Genomic DNA, 17718 nt, shown 5'->3' with positions numbered 1-17718 from the left:
AGATAAATCAAACGAATTCCACTTGAAAGCTTAAACTGATATCCTTCCAGATATAGCAGTATTCCTTAAGGGAAAATATTTGCTTTTCTTAAAATAACCCTCACCCACCAAAAGTCCCTTGGTGGCATGCTGCATCATCGGGTTCTTCCCGCGCGCTGCGCGATGAGGGCGTGCTGCAACCGACCGAGGTGTGGGAGCACTTGTTGGAAGGTGTGGGCTATATTGCTAAAAGATGGGAGTGGAAGGGTCAGTGAGATAGTTCACAAAAACTCTAAAAAATACCTGCCCACTATATCCTTTTGAGTAATATAGCCCACACCTTCCAGAAAGTGCTCCAACGTCTCAGTCGGTTGCAGCACGACCCGTCCCGCGGCGGGCGGGAAGAACCCGATGATGAAGCATACCATCACAGGACCTTTTGGTGGGTGAGGGCTATTTTAGGAAAAGCAAATCTTTTACCCTAAGGAATACTACTTTATCTGAAAGCATATCCGTTTTAAGCTTCCTAGTGGATTTCTTTTGATTGGCTGTAATACCAGCCTGTGGTTACAGGAGACCAAGTGCCATCTACTGCATATCTGAGCTGCTTCTCTGAGGTGGGAAATGGCTGGAGGAGCACTGCCAGTAACTAACACTTCCTGGTTGACAGTGGAGAGGCTTGGAGATGCACTTCTTGTGTCTATGCACTCCCAGTCTGTAATAAGAACGGTTTGGAGATAGACTTGCTCTCTGGGTTCAGCAGCTCAACAGGCACCACCTATCTATGGTGGGGGCGGGACAGGTCATGGTGATTGACAAGTCAACCTGGAGTAGAGTGGGCCTCGAGTTGTAGTTGTCGTCTGTCCTAAGTGGGTACAGAGATAAAGGTACAATCGAGATGGAACGCCTGTCTGGGATGGAAACATCTAAAGTGACCTCTCTATCTGAAGAAAGCCCTAGGTGGGCCTTGCACTGCGCCGCTGTGACTCTGCGCTGAGCATACTGGCGCTTGTGTGTAACACCTCCAAACCTTCCTCCACTCCTCCGCCTGCTGCCGGCTCTGGAACCCCATCACCAGTGTCTCTGAGCTGCTGCAGATCTTCAGTTCATGCTGCATCTTCTTGCTGTGCTTGGGCTTGTAGGCCACGCGGCAGCCACGCAGGTCCAGCTGTAGGAGAGGCTGGAGATCTCTAGCACATTTGTAACACTGCAGCAATGACAAAAAAGGGAGCAAGGTCACATGTGAAATATTGCAAATGAGGCAGCCAGAACAACAGGATATCAGACAGAAGTAGGCTGAGCTACTGGAAAATCAGGAGACAGCACATAACCCCACTCTGCAGTGATATATTTTTCGGTGATTAAGATGGACATACACTGTGCATGGTGGGCACTGCTGAATTTGAGCTGGTGGTTTCCGGTGCTCGGCACCGGCAGTTAATTGTCAACACCGGTGGTTGTGACAGTCTGCCACAAGGTGGCGCTGTCTTGATAATTTAGAGAAAACCACAACATCAGGTAATTAGTAATTTAATATAAATTAAAAATGACTATTACCTGCCACTCAAGCCGTTCTTATAGCTTTGGGGGCCTGGAATAGTCCGAATTGTCACACATGTAGGAGTGTGAGGGTTAGTAGTTGTGTTGCGATGGTGCAAGTTGCAGTGACCACCTGCGAGAGCCCTGGCACTTATTTATTTACAAATTAAGCAATGATTGTGTGTGATAATTGGTGGGATCATCAAATTGAACCTGCCATACATTTACATACACTGAATAAGAACAAAGTACCTACCTGTAACAAGAGTGTTACATCTTGCTCTCTATGGTACAGTCCCATTCTATGGACATCTTCGATATCTAGTGATTACGTCTAGAATCGTACATAGTCCTTGAAAAAGTAGAATTATGAGGGTATACGTCGGGTGTGAATGTAGTGGTACTCTTCTATGGCATCAACAAGAAGCCTCCCAAACCTCATGCCTCTCATGCTTATTGGATCATTTTTTAGGATGTTTCCTATCACTCTAGAACAACATGCAACTGTTTGACTGAGCTACTCCCTTTCTGTGACTTTCCACATCAAACACACCGCCAGATCTGTATATTCATTAGAGTCCCTAAACACAGTCTTGCGCCTCCTAAAGCCAGCCTCCCCTACAAGGTCCATTTTATCTCCAGCACCCACAACTTTGAACACTAAAAGTCTTATATTGGCACCTCATTGGGGCTCGAATTAAACTCAAATTAGCTTGCATTACTTTTAAAGCAATTCATTCCCTCTTTTCAAACTGCCAAAAAAATATCACCCCCTTTTGTACCGCTTTTGGCCGCCATAAGTGTGGCAGGGTATGCTCAGACGTGAGTCCCTTGCTCACTTTCCCACTGGATTCAAGCAAGCCGGGTTGAAGACGGCTGGAATGCCAGAAACCGGTCCTCAGAAGCTTGTTTCCGGTCCAGGGTAGACATGGCTTGGCAGTTCGGGTTGGACTGTTCCCATGAGGCACAGGGTCAGACTGATTTGCATATAGCCATGTCTGAACTGGGGTGGCAGAGTGGGCTAAAGAACGGTGATGGATTAAACCCAGATCTTTTGACTGGGTGTGAGTGTTCGATTGATTCAGATGCTCCGTCATCAGCACCCCCTTTTGTACCGAAAAAAATATCTGGAGGCATCTTAGAAGAAGAGAAATCCTCATATTTTAATCTAAAGATTTGAAAACTATCCCAAGTCCTTCAGAAGAGCAGCGCCCTCCCTCTGGAACACACTTCCTCCTGAAATGCGCTGCCTATACACCACCAAAAGCACCTAAAAAACCTATCCTAGAAATGTCCACTAGGTGGTAGAGTTCACCCACATTGTGATTGAAGGCGGGTTAGAACAAAACACAGAATTTATACCAGATGTGAAACTCGTGTTTTGCAGTTTATGACTGTGAACCATCTGGCACTGTACTGTGTCTGCATTGTCTTGTATCGACTGCAACATATGGGACAGAAAGTGGAACCTACTGCCTTCTTTTCTGATGCTCTGGCTGTCTATTACATGGTTGTACACCTGGGAATAACAGTGTTAGTAGGCCATTGCACATATTTGTTTTGTATTTATGGAATGTTCTTCTCCCATTACCTGATCGTTGTCTATTACATGCATGTAATCCGGCGATTAACAGTGTTGGCAGGCTATGCTCACATTGGTATTGTATATATTGCCTGCTCTTCTAATATCACTGGATCTGTCTGACCTCGAAAGTTAAGCGCTCTGAATCGTGCCGAGGTCATGCTCACGTCTTGCACTTATTTGTATTGATTGTTCTTTCCCCACTATTGTATCCTACCTACCCTAATTGTGAAGCGCTCTGATACCCACCAGGGTCATGTTGGCGCTATACAAACTTTATAAATAAATAAAAATAAACCTAACATTAGGAGGCTGCCCTCCTACATGATACGATCCTGGCAAACGGAAGGGAATCCGGGTTAAGTGTCTGCGGAGGGTACCACTGTCTGTTAAAAGGAAAAGGTACTTAATCTGTAACAACCTTTTTTAACTTTCTACTGTTCAAGAGTCACACACAGTGCATTATTTCACTATCTAATGGTCGAGCTTTCTGTTTGAGGTCAGTGGCCCTTCTTAGCAGTCAACTCTGCCTTCAAGTGTTTCCCTCTTCAGCACCATGGGCCCGATTCACAGAACTAACTTAAGGCAAAATCCTAAACTTACTACTTTTGGTATTCACAGAAGGCATTTAGTAGTATTAAAGTTAGGATTTTGTCTTAAGTTTGACTTAAGACAAACTTAAGACAGACTTAAGACAGACTTAAGACAGACTTGAGACAGACTTGAGACAGACTTGAGACAGACTTAAGACAGGCTTAAGACAAACTTAAGACACACTTAAGTCAGACTTAAGACAGGATTTTGTCTTAAGTTTGTCTTAAGTATGTCTGCCTTAAGTCTGTCTTAAGTCTGTCTTAAGTTTGTCTTAAGTCTGTCTTAAGTTTGTCGTATGTAAAACTTAAGGCAAAATCTTAACTTTACTACTACTAAATGCCTTCTGTGAATACCAAAAGTAGTAAGTTTAAACCCCCATGGTTTTAGTGTCAAGCTGCTCTTGTCTCGACCTTGCTTTGACATTGACTCTAGACATCCCCTCTCCCTTGGTTTCAGAAATGCCCATGGGATCTTCCAGAGGTACACACCTGTGTCGGATGATAGTACAGTCCGCTCGGCTGGTACTCAGAGGCACTTTTGTAGTCACCATGTTAATGCAGTGAGGGAATGAATCAATAACGGCCACTAGGCCCAAAGCTAAAAAACACCCCACTGATGTTTCATATTGTTTTGTAATTGCGCTCATATTGTGCTTACCACCTGTGATGAGGCGTCAATGTGCTTTTTCAGTGAGTAGCCCGCTAATCCGAAACCCAAAAGGATTAGTGGTGAATTAGTATAGTGAAATATAAAATAAATTTGAACGGTGGATATATTAGTCTGTTATTTGGATTGAAAAGGAAAGTGGAAGGATAGAAAAGGGAAAGGTTTGCATTTATATAGCACTTGCTACCCCTGATGAGGTGTTGAAGCGCTTCTCGGCTAGTAGCACGCTACTCTGCATCGTGAATGTCATAGATTATCACTGTTGACCAAAGTCCTATGATCTTTGCTCCCTGATCCGGTATCAAGACATGGTCGTATATTATTGAAAGCATATTCTGAACGTTTTCTGTTGTTTTATGATGACTTTGACTCGCCTGGACATACAACAGAATAGTTGACCTTATTAAGAGTTTTCCATGGTCCACATTAAACAATATCACGTGAAAGCCTGCGATTATGTGTTATGCATGTGTGATGTCCATGGATTACAATTCTCATTGCTCATGCAAGTAAAATAATTCTCATCTTGCGGTTTGACGTCTAATGAGGGAGGCTACAGAGACAATTCTGATGTTTTTAGAGTGAAACATTGTATAAAAAGCGCGGGTTTTAGTCATTCGAGGAATGCTTTTTGGATTTCCAGAGTACGAGGCACTAGGCAGCTCAGCGCCCTGCCAATGAACATTAAACATCAGACTCTTAAAGCATTAACATTTTCATTATTCACTTGTGCCAATATGTTCTTGTATTCACTATTACTGTCTTGCACCCAGTATGACCTGCACTAGTGCTAAATAACTGTAAAATATTGTTCCAGTTTTGCTTGTCTTTGCCTGCTCAAAGGAATGTGTGGATCCCATGCATATAATGAAACCTGCTGAGTCTCTGGCAGCTCTGAAGGTTGGGCCATGGAGGTTTTAGTGAGACCCCTGAGCATTTTCTCAGCTTTGCAGGCCCAATAGCTAGATATACGGCTCTGAGGCGTAAAGAAAATCTAAGCGAGAGGGCCAAGAATGTTCTGATTCACAACAGATGAAGTTGATTTGATAGCTTGTTTTAAAATATAGTAAGTATGTCCCTAATAAACGAAACTTGGAAGTCAAGTACAAAAATGCAGCAGTAGCTAGAAGAACATGGCATCATTGTTTTCCTACAGCGCTCCATGTAGATCGACGTGAGCTGGATCGGCGACAGGACTTTAACCCTCATCTCAAATGGAATGGGTTGCAAAAGCCTCATTTTTGCACGATATGGTAAGTTCGCTCTTGATTCTTTTAAAATTCACTGGCCATACGCTACATGTGTGATCTGTTGAGACATCTAGCAGTGCATTAAGTGGAATAACCCCCCTGGTCAAATGAGATTGCCTTTTAGGATGAAACTAGTTCTGTTTTCAGAGATTTATTGAAAGTTCTCTAGTTCCCACTGGGAACACCTACTCCTAAGAAAAAGAGGTCTTAGCAGTGCACACTCTTGTCTAGTGATGTACTTTTTAAGCATAGGAAGCTGACATTTAGTATTTCCTTACACCATACATTGCCTTAGCTGGTTTAAATTTTAAAGTACATGGTTATATTGTGATGGCACCACAGGCTCCCTGCAGCCTTACCAGCAGTAGATGTTCTCGGATGATGAAAAGCTGCTTGGCCCACTGTCCGAGCCATTTCTTCCTCCAGAGGAAGCCACATATCTGGGACTCGGCTGGGGCAGGGCCATCGTTCACGCCGGCACTCGCCGACCACTGGATATAGTGAGCCCGGTCCTTCACGCAATCGTCTTCCTCCCCGTAGGACTCATAGTGACTGCTGTCTGTGTCAGCACTACCTGTTGGGGCAAGTACACTGAAATAAATCACAATCTATGCACATGCACTTAGCAATGATAAAAAGTATCTTTGTTGGGTTTAGGGTTAAGAATATCTAAGTCTGTTTGGTTTTGAGGTGGGCGGAGGGGCCAGTGTTGAGTGCAGGACTGAGAAAAGCGAACACTGTTAGACTCGGTGATGGGAATGGCTCTTTGTGTTGGATTTTGTGATGTTGGAAATTACAAGTATTGGGAGTGTGGTGCTAAAAATACATATTCTGTGTTGAGGTTAGGGTGGACAAGAGTGAACTGTGTTAGGTTTGTTGATAGGCAGTGCTGTATGTGCTGGGGTTAGGGTTGACAAGAGTGAACTGTGTTAGGTTTGTTGATAGGCAGTGCTGCCTGTGTTGACATTAGGGTGGACAAGAGTGAACTGTGCTAGGTTTGTTGATAGGCAGTTCTCCCCGTGTTGAGATTAGGGTTGCCAAGAGTGAACAGTGTTAGGTTTATTGATAGGCAGTGCTGCCTGTGCTGGGGTTAGGGTTGACAAGAGTGAACTGTGTTAGGTTTATTGATAGGCAGCGTTGCCTGTGTTGAGGTTAGGTTTGAGAGGAGTTACATATTTATGTTTTCTTGTTGGAAAGAGCTACCTGTGATGGGTTTATGGTTTAGTAGTGCTACCCTTTGTTAGTTTAGTTATGGTTTAGCGCAAGAAGGACTATGTTATGATTAGGCCTAAGACTGCTTAACTTTGCATGAGTTTGTAATGGTAAGATGTGTCTGTTTTGGTTTCAGTAATACGAACATTTGTCTGTATTGGGTTTGGTGATGGGGAAAGCTATCTGCATTTGCATCAGGAATACAACCAATTACCATTGTCCATTTAGTGATGAGGAGGTATACCTGTGATGTGAGTACTGATAAGAAGAGAGTTTGGTTGCAGTACATTTCCTGTATATTTTGTGCACAACCAGTTGCCTTTATTGGTGACTAGCTACGCAAATGGTTATGCATAGGATTACCTGCATTAGAGTGTCCGCGGGGGCTCACAGGCTCCGCTTCCTCGTACGAGTCATCCTGTTCCTGTTGCTGAAGATGGATAGGGAGCCCCAGCTTTGCCCTTTCAAACTGAAATACAGAAAATGAGAAGTGGTAGTACTTTTGATCTGTGGATGGAATCCCCAACACATTGTGCAGCAAGGTTTGCTGCCATAGAAAGTCTTATCACTCTGTCATTATAGAAAGGAACAATAGGCAGGGCCACAGGAATAATGCGATTCTGCAGCGACTTTCGCTAATTTTGGATTTTCCGCATTTGCCACGCACTCCATCATCAGCCACATAATGTGCAGATTTTGACAAAAAATGTGATTCTAGCTAGAACGGATCAAAAGTTACAAAACATATGGTGACTCAGATTCCTGTGCACCAGAAGGTTTTCCGCAACGGTTAGCTGGTCATGTTTCAGCTGCTTATTGCGTATTTGGGTGTTAAATTAGTACTAATTATGGTAAACACTTTACTCAGACACTGTACCAGGTTTTAAAATGACATAATAATAAAGAAATACTATCACAAAATGTGCTGCATTATGCCGCATAATTTAGTGAACCCTGTCGCATAATTTGGTCTTCTTCTGCATCATAATTCCAGTGGCCATGACGATGGGCAGAAAACTCTATGTATAGATGCATCTCCCACTTTCCCATTGGATAACTAGCTGGATAGAAGTATTCTGCGTGGCCATGTGAGGTGAAGTGAACTGTATATGGCAGGGTGAGGTTCTGTCTTAATGGCTCTTTAGGAAAATACTTTTGTATATTATCGTACAGGGATCAACGTGAACACAAAAACGAAAAATGTCAACCAGTGTGAATGTGCTTTGTGCTGCATGGAATGTTAGAGTGATGATGTGTATTGGAATGTTGGGTGCCTGTGAGGTGAAGTGTGACAGTTGAGAAGGGACCGAGTAGCAGGCAGGCTGCTCCTGGTGATGGCTGCTTCACTACAACTCTTCTACATGTAATCTTCTTCAATAAATCTTCTTAATCTACATCCTACCTGCGTGGATCTTCATTACAACACACTGCTTTCTCCATGGTCATATACAAGGCTTCCTCCTGTGCACTCTCGTATAACAAAGCGGACAAGTCCCCCAGATACACAAAAATAAAATCATCCTCCCAAATGCAAGCAGACACCATCAAACACCCAGACATCAATACGTGTTAACAGATCAGAAGAAACATCATTGATCATGGCAAGTATAAAAACTCAGCAAACTGTATTGTATTGTGACATAGCCCTTACTAATACTGTGTGTATTTAACTTGCCTAAATGTATGTAGTGTATAAAATGTTGACAACATTAGTCAAAAATGATGAAAGTGAACTGTTATGATTTAAAATTAATTAAGAGAGAGAGAGAGGAAAGAGGGGGTGATGAAGAAAAGAAAAGTGGGACAGAATGCAAAAACAGAAGATGGACAAGGGCAATTTGAAGGCAGGACAAAAGGGATAAGAGAACAAAAAAAGCCATAAGAGAAAGAGGGCGAATGAAAGAGCAAGATGGAAGACAGTACAGAAAGAGGGAAGAAAGAATAAATAAAGGACTCAAGATATTAACTGATGGAGTGATGTAGGGACAGAAAGAAGAAGCATTGGCAAAGCCAATAGGTCGTCCCTATTCAAGAGCTATTGGTTTTGCCAATGTCTTTTCAGCATGCTGTACAGCAGCATGGCTAAAGGTTAGTGATGTGATGTAGAGTAGAGTTGCGCCAAAGAGAGTGGTGTAGAGCAGAGAGGAATAGAGTGGAGTGGGGTAGAGTTGAGCGGTATAAAGTGGCATGGGGTGGAGTGACGTAGAGTAGAGTGGTGTGGGATAAAGTGAAGTGGAGGGGCGCAGAGTAGCATGCATAGAGTGGAGTGGTGTAAAGTGGAATGGAGTGGCGCGGAGTGGCATAGAGTGAAGTGGCGTACAGTATAGTGACATAGAAAGTGGAGTGGCATGGAGTGGCTAGAGTAGAGTGGCACAGAGTGGAGCGGCATATAGTGGAGTGGCGTAGAGTAATGTTGAGTGGAGTGGTGAAGAATGGAGTGGCATGGAGTGGATGGCATAGAGTATAATGAAGTTGTGTGGAGTTGCGTACAGTAGGATGGGATAGAGTGGAGTGGTGTGGAGGTGCCTTAGAGTAAAGTGGCGCAGAGTGGAGTGGTGGAAAGTGGTGTTAAGTGGAGTGGTTTAGAGTGGAGCGGAGTGCTGTAGAGTGGAGTGGAGTGCCGTAGAGTGCAGAGGCATAGAGTGGACTGTCACAGAGTAGAGTGGTGTAGAGTGAAGTGGAATAAAGTGAAGTGGAGGGCATGGAGAGGGGTAGAGCAGAGTAGAGGGGCATAGAGTGGGGTTTAGAGTGGCGTGGAGTGGCACAGAGTTGAAGAAATTGCCATGGAGTGGCATAGAGTAGAGTGGCATGGAGTGGAGTAGAGGAGCATAGAGTAACACAGAGTGGAGTGCGTAGAGTGGCATGGAGTTGTGTAGAGTGGCTTGGAGTAGAGTGGCATAGAGTAGACTAGAGGAGAGCAGAGTGGAGTAGTCTCGAGAGGAGTGGAGTAGCATAGAGTGGAGTGGCATAGAATTATGTGGAGAGGAGTGGCATTGTTTGGCATGGAGTGGTGTTGAGTATGGCGGAGTGGCATCAAGTTGAGTGGCACACAGTAGAGTGGTTTAGAGTGGAGTGGCATGGTACAGTGGTGTGGCATAGAGCAGAGTGGAGTGGCATAGAGTAGCGTGGAGTGGCACAGAGTGGGTTGGAGTGGCATAGAGTACAGTGGCGTACAGTGGAATGGCATGTTAGAGTGGTGCGGAACATAGAAGAGTGTCATAAAGTGGAGTGTCATGGAGTAGAGTGGTGTGGAGTGGTGTAGAGCGGCGTGGAGTGCAGTGGTGTAGAGTGGCATGGAGTGGCGTTCAGTTGTATGGAGTGGAGTGGCATAGAGTGAAGGGGTGCACAGTGGAATGGCGTAGAGTAGAGTGGCTTAAAATGGAGTGGCGTTGTAGAGTGGTGTAGTAGAGTGGTGTGGCATAGAACAGAGTGGAGTGGCTTAGAATAGAGTGGTGTAGAGTGCAGTGGAGCAGAGTGGCATGGAATAGAGTGGTGTAGAGTGGATTGGCATAGAGTGACATGCAGTGAAGTGACGTAGAGTGGAATGCTATAGAGTGGCATGGAGTGGAGTGGGGTAGAGTGGTATGGAGAGGAGTGGCATACAGTGGAATAGCATAGAGTAGTCACAGGGGAGCCCCAAATATGAACGATAAACAGACAACATGGATAGTTGGATAGGCTTAGAGGATAGATTGAGAGATGAAAGGAGTGGAGAATAGTCAAAAAGAAAGAACGAAAGCCATGATAAAGGAAGCAAGCAGAGAGAGTGAAGAGTTAAGTGTCACCCTAGTTAAGAGTCAGTCCTGCCATAACAGCCAGGATTAGAAATCATTGAAACAGTTGCTATTAAATCAGGGAAATCTTCTCACTCTCTCATATACTTCTGTTAACATCTGAAAAATGTTATGGGGTTGAAGGATAAAAATAGATTTAACTATTTGTGTAAAAGAAAGAGAGTTTTGTCCCAAAAGATGCCGACTCTCTGTGAAGTGTAGAGAGTTTCACGCCCTAAAATCAGAGTTTCACGGTCTAAAACCAGTCCTTTTAAGTGTGCTTTCTCAGTCTTCCTCTTTTGACGGCAGCTGCTTCTTTGGCCTCTGCTTGCTGAATGACGTCTTCAAAAGTCACGTCCAGCATGAAGAATGGGTTTGTGGCAATACCCCACGATGCAGACGTGTCTCACATGATCTGAAAAGTTTGTGTCACCTATGCAGCCACAGTGCCTTCTGGTTATTGAAGTCCACCTTTTCACATGTCATTCCTACGATTATAAACATTTTCTAGACTATTTATTGACACCAGCGTTTCAAGGTGTTCTCCTTTCAACAGAACATTGGCCTTGTTTAGAGTGCACCCCTTCTTGTTTTTTTGCAAGTGGGTTGTACTCTTGCTTTTGAAGATAATTTACCGTTAGTTGACAAGCTTATTGCGACAAGCAGCATGCAGAGACTAATGATCCTATCTGACAGCTAAATACTGCCCCTGTCTTCCTCGAAACTGAAACAAGATGGACACTAACCCAACAGAAGAAGACATTCCCTCACTGTTCTGTAAACAAGTACACAAATCCTACAAGAATGCTGGTCAAGCAGAACACTGGCAAACCATCTACTACTTGGCGCAGAAAAACAGCCAAAACAATTTAGACACATGGAAAATCTGGAACAAATAACTCAAGTTGAAAACCCTGTAAAATGCAACAAGGAAGGCTCGCCAATTGAAGACGGTCAACACATGTGAGAAACATTCGCATCAGACAGAAAAACAAGGGAAAAAAAGAAAAACGCCAACGGGATATGCCAGGAAAAGAAGGTAGGAATGGGATTTTCATCTTCGGTTCGGTTGAGGGGGCGGATCTGTGCTATCTTTTCACTAAAACACTGATTATTGAAATGAGTTCACTCAAATTCATTATATATAAATGCCCCCCCCTGCTTATCTGAAAGAAAGTCAGCAATTGGATCTGGACATCCTTGACCTGCGCTGGACACTCCTTAGCTAGACAAAACTATTCATCCTACCTGGAAATCAGATATATCTCGTTTTTTTTTGGTTAAAGATATTTTTATTGAGAATACAAGAAAGAAAAGAAAAAAGAAGAGAGAGAAGATAGAAACATAAGAAAGGCAACGAAAGCCCTCGCAAGAGCTCACTCCACATGGCCAAGAAGCAGTATCATTGTTGAAGATTGTACAACGCAGCCACCCTAGCCAGGATGATTCTCAAAGTCCGCCAGCCAACAGCGTTGTGCCCAACGGAAAATCCTTAGAAGGGCGTCAGTCCACAGTGGCATCGGGCAAAAGTTATCCGAGCCAGAGGCGTATTCGACCAGTTCAAGTTGCGCCTCCTTGTGTCTTGGCCACGAGAAAGACAATGCAGCGAGGTGTAACATAAAGACCCACCCCCCTAGAAACAAACAGACCAAACCCCCCCCCCCCCCAAAACTCCTGCAACCCTCCAACCCCCCTCCCCCCAGTGGTGGCAGTCAAGCAGCAGGCACACATCCAAACATTCTCTCACACCTGAAACAAATGAAGTGCACGTAAAGTGGGTGGACAGACCGCCGATGGCAAGCCTCGAGAAAGGAAGCGGACTAGCGGGCCCCACCTGAAGGTGAAGTTCTTGAAGTCACCTCTGAAAACATCAGCCATACGTTCCATACTCAACAGCTTCCACAACTTAGCAAACTAGAGGGAAAGTGCAGGGGCCTCCTTCTTCTTCCAAGCCGCAGCCAAGGTCAGCTTGGCCGCACCTATGCAGAGCCAAAGGATTTGTTTATCTGCCTAAGTCTGATGCTCCAGGAGCGGGTCACGAAGACCCAGGAGCACGAAGCCTATTGAGTCCGGAATCGGGTAACCCAAAACATCTTTGATATGGGACAGTATCTCCTCCCAGTAAGGGCGAATGATAGGGCAGTCCCACCAGATATGGCGAAAATCCCCAAGGAGACCACATCCTCGCCAACATCTGTCCGACGCAGAGGGAAAAATCTTTTTCAACCGGGTCGGGTAAAGATACCAATCCAGCATTGTTTTCATATGGGCCTCCCTGAGATCAATGGAATGATTAAATCTGTGTAAATCGCGCCAGAGGTGAATCCACTCCTCCTCAGAGATATCTCGCCCTAAGTGCTCTTCCCACAGACTCATATATCTAGGGCGAGGCGAGATAGCAGTGGCCAATAAAAGGTCATAGAGGAATGAGATCACCCCCTTCATAGACGTTGTGCGGGTGATATATAGATTTGAAATCTGTGGGAGGCCTCGCCGCTGCATCTCGCACCTCCGGTGACAACGCCCAGTGAAGCATTTGGGCATGCCGGTAACGCTCGGAGGGTAGCACCGCGTAGTCACGCATGCAATTATGGAAGGTGAGCGGCTCATACCCATGGAACAAGTGTGTGAGTGCGTGGCAACCCCCCGCTCTCCACCCATCAAAGGGGCCCTCTACGAGAGCCGGTGGAAAGGCCGGGTTAAAGTGGATAGGGGTGAAGGGGGACTGGAAGGAGGTCCACCTCTCATCGCTGGCGACCGAGTCCCAGACCTTCAGGGTGGTGCTCGTATGAGTACTAATGTAGGCGTTACGAGGGTGATCCCCCTTCGCCCTCCAAACCAGGTCCCATATCGATCTTCCCGCCACACTCCTGTCCATGTGCAGCCAGTGCTTCTCCGATTCCATCTGGGTCCACTCGACCAACACCCGGAGTTGCGCCGCCTTATAATAGAGGTGCATGTCTGGGAGGCCGGCCCCACCCTTCTTCAGGGGACGTCGCAGCGTAAGAAAGGAAAGTCTAGCGCGGCCTCCCTGCCAGATATAGCACAGGATCATGGATTTAATACGCCTAAAAAAGTCCCCCTCCAAGGCGCTAGGAAATGCTTGGAACAGATACAAGAGCTTGGGGAGCAGAGTCATTTTAATAGCATGGACGCGACCCAGCCAAGAAATGAACATGGGCTTCCATCGATTAAGCTCGGTCTGTATCTGGGTCAGCAGGGGAGGGAAGTTAGCCGCATACAAGGTGGTAACAGATGAGGTCAGCCGGACCCCAAGATACTGTATGGAGGAGCTGGACCACGACAGGGGCGTGAGCGGTCGGATGCGTTCCACCTCAGCGGGCGGTAGCGTGAGGTTGAGGATGTATGACTTGCCGGGATTGACCCGAAAACCCGCCACCGCTTCAAACTGGGAGAGCACTTCTTGCACCCGTGGGAGGGAGTTCCCCGGGTCCGCTAGTGACAATAAACCGTCGTCAGCAAAGAGGGATATTTTATGTTGCTCCCCCGAAAAGGGGAGACCGACAATATCCGGGTCCTCCCGTACCCTAAGGGCCAGAGGCTCGATGCTGAGCGCAAAGATTAGGGGAGATAGGGGGCAGCCCTGCCTCGTACCCCGGGAGTGTGCAAAGAAGGGTGAAACATGGCCATTAACCATAACCCTCGAGCGAGGACCATGGTAGTTGGCCCGAAGCATATCAATGAATTTGGGTAAAAAACCAAAGGCCTTCAACATACTAAAGAGGAAGTTCTAGTCCACCCGGTCGAACGCCTTTTCAGCGTCAAGGCCCACCCAGACCGCTGGGATCTTAAAGCGATTGGCCTTCTCGATCAGGTGAATCAGCCTTCTGGTGTTGTCGTGGGTCTGGCGACCTTTTATGAATCCCGATTGGTCGGGATGGACAAGAGCAGGCATAAGGTCCTGGAGCCGGGTAGCCAAGATAGAGGAGTATAGCTAAGCGTCTACGTTTAACAAAGCTATGGGCCGGTACGACTCACACTTGGTAGGGTCCTTCCCGGCTTTGGGGATAATCGAAATCATCGCTTCTGCCATGGTGCCCGTAGTCTGGCCCGCCTCCCTCATGCCGTTGAAAAGTGTCACCAGAAAATCCCCTAGTTCAGAGGCAAATGTTTGATAGAAGGGTGCCGTAAAGCCGTCTGGGCCAGGCGCCTTAAGCGGTTTAAGGGACTTAATGGCAGTCAACACCTCCTCCCTAGTGAAGGGGGCCTCCAGAAGGTCCTTCCACTCCTTGGAGACCTGCGGAAGTGGATAAGCCCCTAGGTATTCCTGCCGCTCTTCAGGCACCAGATTATCTGCCGAGTATAGGGCGGCATAAAAGTCGCCAAAAAGCTCCGCCTTGGCCGCGTCCCTATGCTCCATGGTGCCGGAGGGCGCCCGGATGCCACCCACATATTCCCTCTCACGCTTATCGCGAAGCTGTCGAGCCAGATGTTTCCCCACTTTGTTGCCTTGAGCATAAGAAAGGCGCCGTAAGCGCAAAAGGGTATACTCCGCCCGATTATTATAGTGGGCCCTGAGTTTACCCCGCACCGCAGCAAGAGGGCGAAGAGTCCTTCGAGAAGGATTATGTTTATGCGCAGTTTCAAGTGTCGCCAGCTCCGCCTCCAGCGCCTCCCTTTCCTCACGCCTAAGTTTGTTCAGGGCGGAGTTCAACACGATGCACGTGCCCCGTGTCGTCGCCTTGAAGGCGTCCCATTGGGTGAAAACCGAGGTGTCCCCAGCTTTGTTAAACTTAACAAATTCGCCAATGGTCGCCCTAAGTTTCTTGCAGGATTCCTCATCACGTGTAAGGGAGATAGGGAAATACCATTTGCGGTGTGGGGACGTCTCCGGGGCCCAAGTCAAGCATGCTGCCAACAAACTGTGATCAGACACAGAGAGCGGAAATATCCTACTGTCCCGCAAGTCCCCCTGTAGCGACTGATTTAGAAAGATGTGGTCGAGACGTGAATACGTGTGGTGAACATGGGAGTAGAACGTGTAATCCCTAGTGTGGGGGTGGAGGGCGTGCCAGCTATCAATAAGACCCAGACTGTCCATGGCGTCGCGCAACTCAGGGGAGAAGAGGCCCGCCTCCGTCCTGTGTTGGTGCGAGCAATCAAGGCCCTTGTCCCAAACCAAATTGAAATCCCTCATTACTATCAATGCTCCTTCCCCAAATTCCCCCACCTCCCTCATGAAGGCCTCAAGGAACCCATTTTGGCCCGTGTTCGGCGCATAGAGAACCACCCATGTGCAGAGCTTGCCAAGGAGCATCCCCTTCACCATCAGCCATCTACCCTCCTTGTCGCCTCGCACCCCCATGGGTTGAAACTGAAGTGTAGAGCGGAACAAGAGCGCCACTCCCCGGTGTTTAGTAGTGGCAGAAGATTTGTAAATCAGTGGGTATTGCCTATGCTTAAGCCTGGTTTCGTCTTTACGGGCCAAATGAGTTTCCTGTAGTCCCACCACATCCAGATGATGATCTATAATGTATTTCCACACTTTCTGACGCTTTTGAGGAGAATTAAGGCCTTTAACATTCCATAAACCTATCGTAACTGGCATCATTTAGACGTCATCCTCCCCCACCCCGCTCCACATAGTGCACCCCGTAGTGCCATAAGCAAACCAAACACACTTGCAATCATACCAAATCAACTGCTGCCACCACTGAGCCCGTTCCAAAACAACCCTTCCCCAATCCAAAGGAGCCTCAAAACAATATACAAAAAAAACTGATTCAGAGCTAGACAAAGAACAAAGAAAGTCGGACATGACCATAAGGGTCGGGGGTAGAAGACCCGGGTAATGCCCCCCTCAAGTTCAGGGTCGGGGTAACCCTCCAATGGAGCATGGTCCTTCAATGTACCTGAGATGGTAGAGCTCCCCCGGCCCCACGGGCCGCTGTTGGGGGAGCCTAGGCTGCTGAAGAGCTGTCCACCCGGCTCAACTCAGTCACCAGGGCCACCGAAGCCAGAACCTCTCCCCTCTCACTTTGGCTCGCCGATGGAGTCGGGCCCTCCGCCATACCATGTCGGCCCACTCTCTGCCAAGCCGGGGAGCGGGAACGGCGACGTCTTCTCGGGGAGGCGCTGGCGCCCGCCGACGCGGCTGCTTCCTCCATGCCCAGAAGTTCCCTGGCGGCTGCCAGAGATCTCACTTGCACTAGTCTGTTCTGCCACCTGAAGATGAGCCGGAAGGGGTGACCCCAGGAGTAGGACACCCCGTGCTCCCGCAGGAAAGCTGTGATCGGGCGGAAGTCCCGCCGCTTTTGCAATGTGGAGGCCGCCAGGTCCTGAAAGAGCTGAGGATTGTGTCCTCGAAATTGTAGGTTGTTGGTGTCCCTTGCTTTCCGTAGGATCCTCTCTTTTAATTGAAATCGTGGACACAGACTAGAATGTCCGGCGGCAGCGAGCGCACGCCACGCGGCAGTCCAACCCGATGTACTCTGTCCACATCTCGGCGGACCTCGCGCAAATCAGAGGCCAGCTACGACTTCAGTTCTGTGATGCCGTCCTTGATGGATGCAAAAAGTTCAATCAAGAAGGCCTTCGTGACTGGGCCCTCCCCGTCGTCCTTAGCTGGGGACTTGCTAGAGCCGGGGGGCGATCCGGATGGTCCCTTCCCAGGACCGTCCTTCCCAGTCCTATTCATGCGGTTCCTCGTCACCATGATGAGGAGCCTCGGCCAGCCTCCGGGCTCTTCACGATCCCCAGGAGCGTCCCGGGATATCAGGCCGCGCTCCCTGACACCTTTCGCGATCTCCGCTTCGCCGTCACTGGGAGGCCGGGGCAAACAGAAGACGGTACTCGCTGTGTCTCTCAATGTCCGTTGAATCGCCCCCAAGGTATAAGGGGGTAGGGACGGGTCTGCACCTCTTCTCCTCACGATCTTCTGCGCTGTCCAGCAGCCGCCAGACAGTTCGGCGCCTCCTCGTCGCCTCCGTCCAGGCGCCGTTAGCCAGATGGATCACAGGGGCGCCAAGTAGGCTTGTGACGGTCCCAGTCGGGGGGTCCCGCAGTGCAATCGCTACACACCGCAACTTGCTGTGACCCAGAGTTCCCCCGAGTTAAGAGCCGATGCAATCCAGGCGAGGCTATGTAGGTCGCACCAGCGCTC

The 17718-nt window shown here is 47.6% G+C and overlaps 1 protein-coding gene across 1 annotated transcript in view; it reads right to left on the bottom strand.

Annotated features, from left to right (window-relative positions):
• The window catches only part of LOC147683184 (actin filament-associated protein 1-like 2), a 278687-nt gene that overhangs the window by 87597 nt on the left and 173372 nt on the right, over positions 1 to 17718 (bottom strand). The window contains exons 5-7 of the mRNA XM_086944799.1: positions 7186 to 7291; positions 5970 to 6184; positions 1010 to 1186 (exon numbers count right to left, since the gene is read on the bottom strand). Of these exons, the coding sequence (XP_086800925.1) occupies positions 1010 to 1186; positions 5970 to 6184; positions 7186 to 7291 (498 nt within the window). The remainder of the gene's footprint in view (positions 1 to 1009; positions 1187 to 5969; positions 6185 to 7185; positions 7292 to 17718) is intronic.

Source organism: Lissotriton vulgaris, chromosome 11, assembly GCF_964263255.1.
Source record: "Lissotriton vulgaris chromosome 11, aLisVul1.2, whole genome shotgun sequence".
In the NCBI taxonomy this organism is placed as follows: domain Eukaryota; kingdom Metazoa; phylum Chordata; class Amphibia; order Caudata; family Salamandridae; genus Lissotriton; species Lissotriton vulgaris.
The sequence above is the reverse complement of the archived record's forward strand: the minus strand, read 5'-3'. Positions and strand labels throughout refer to the sequence as shown.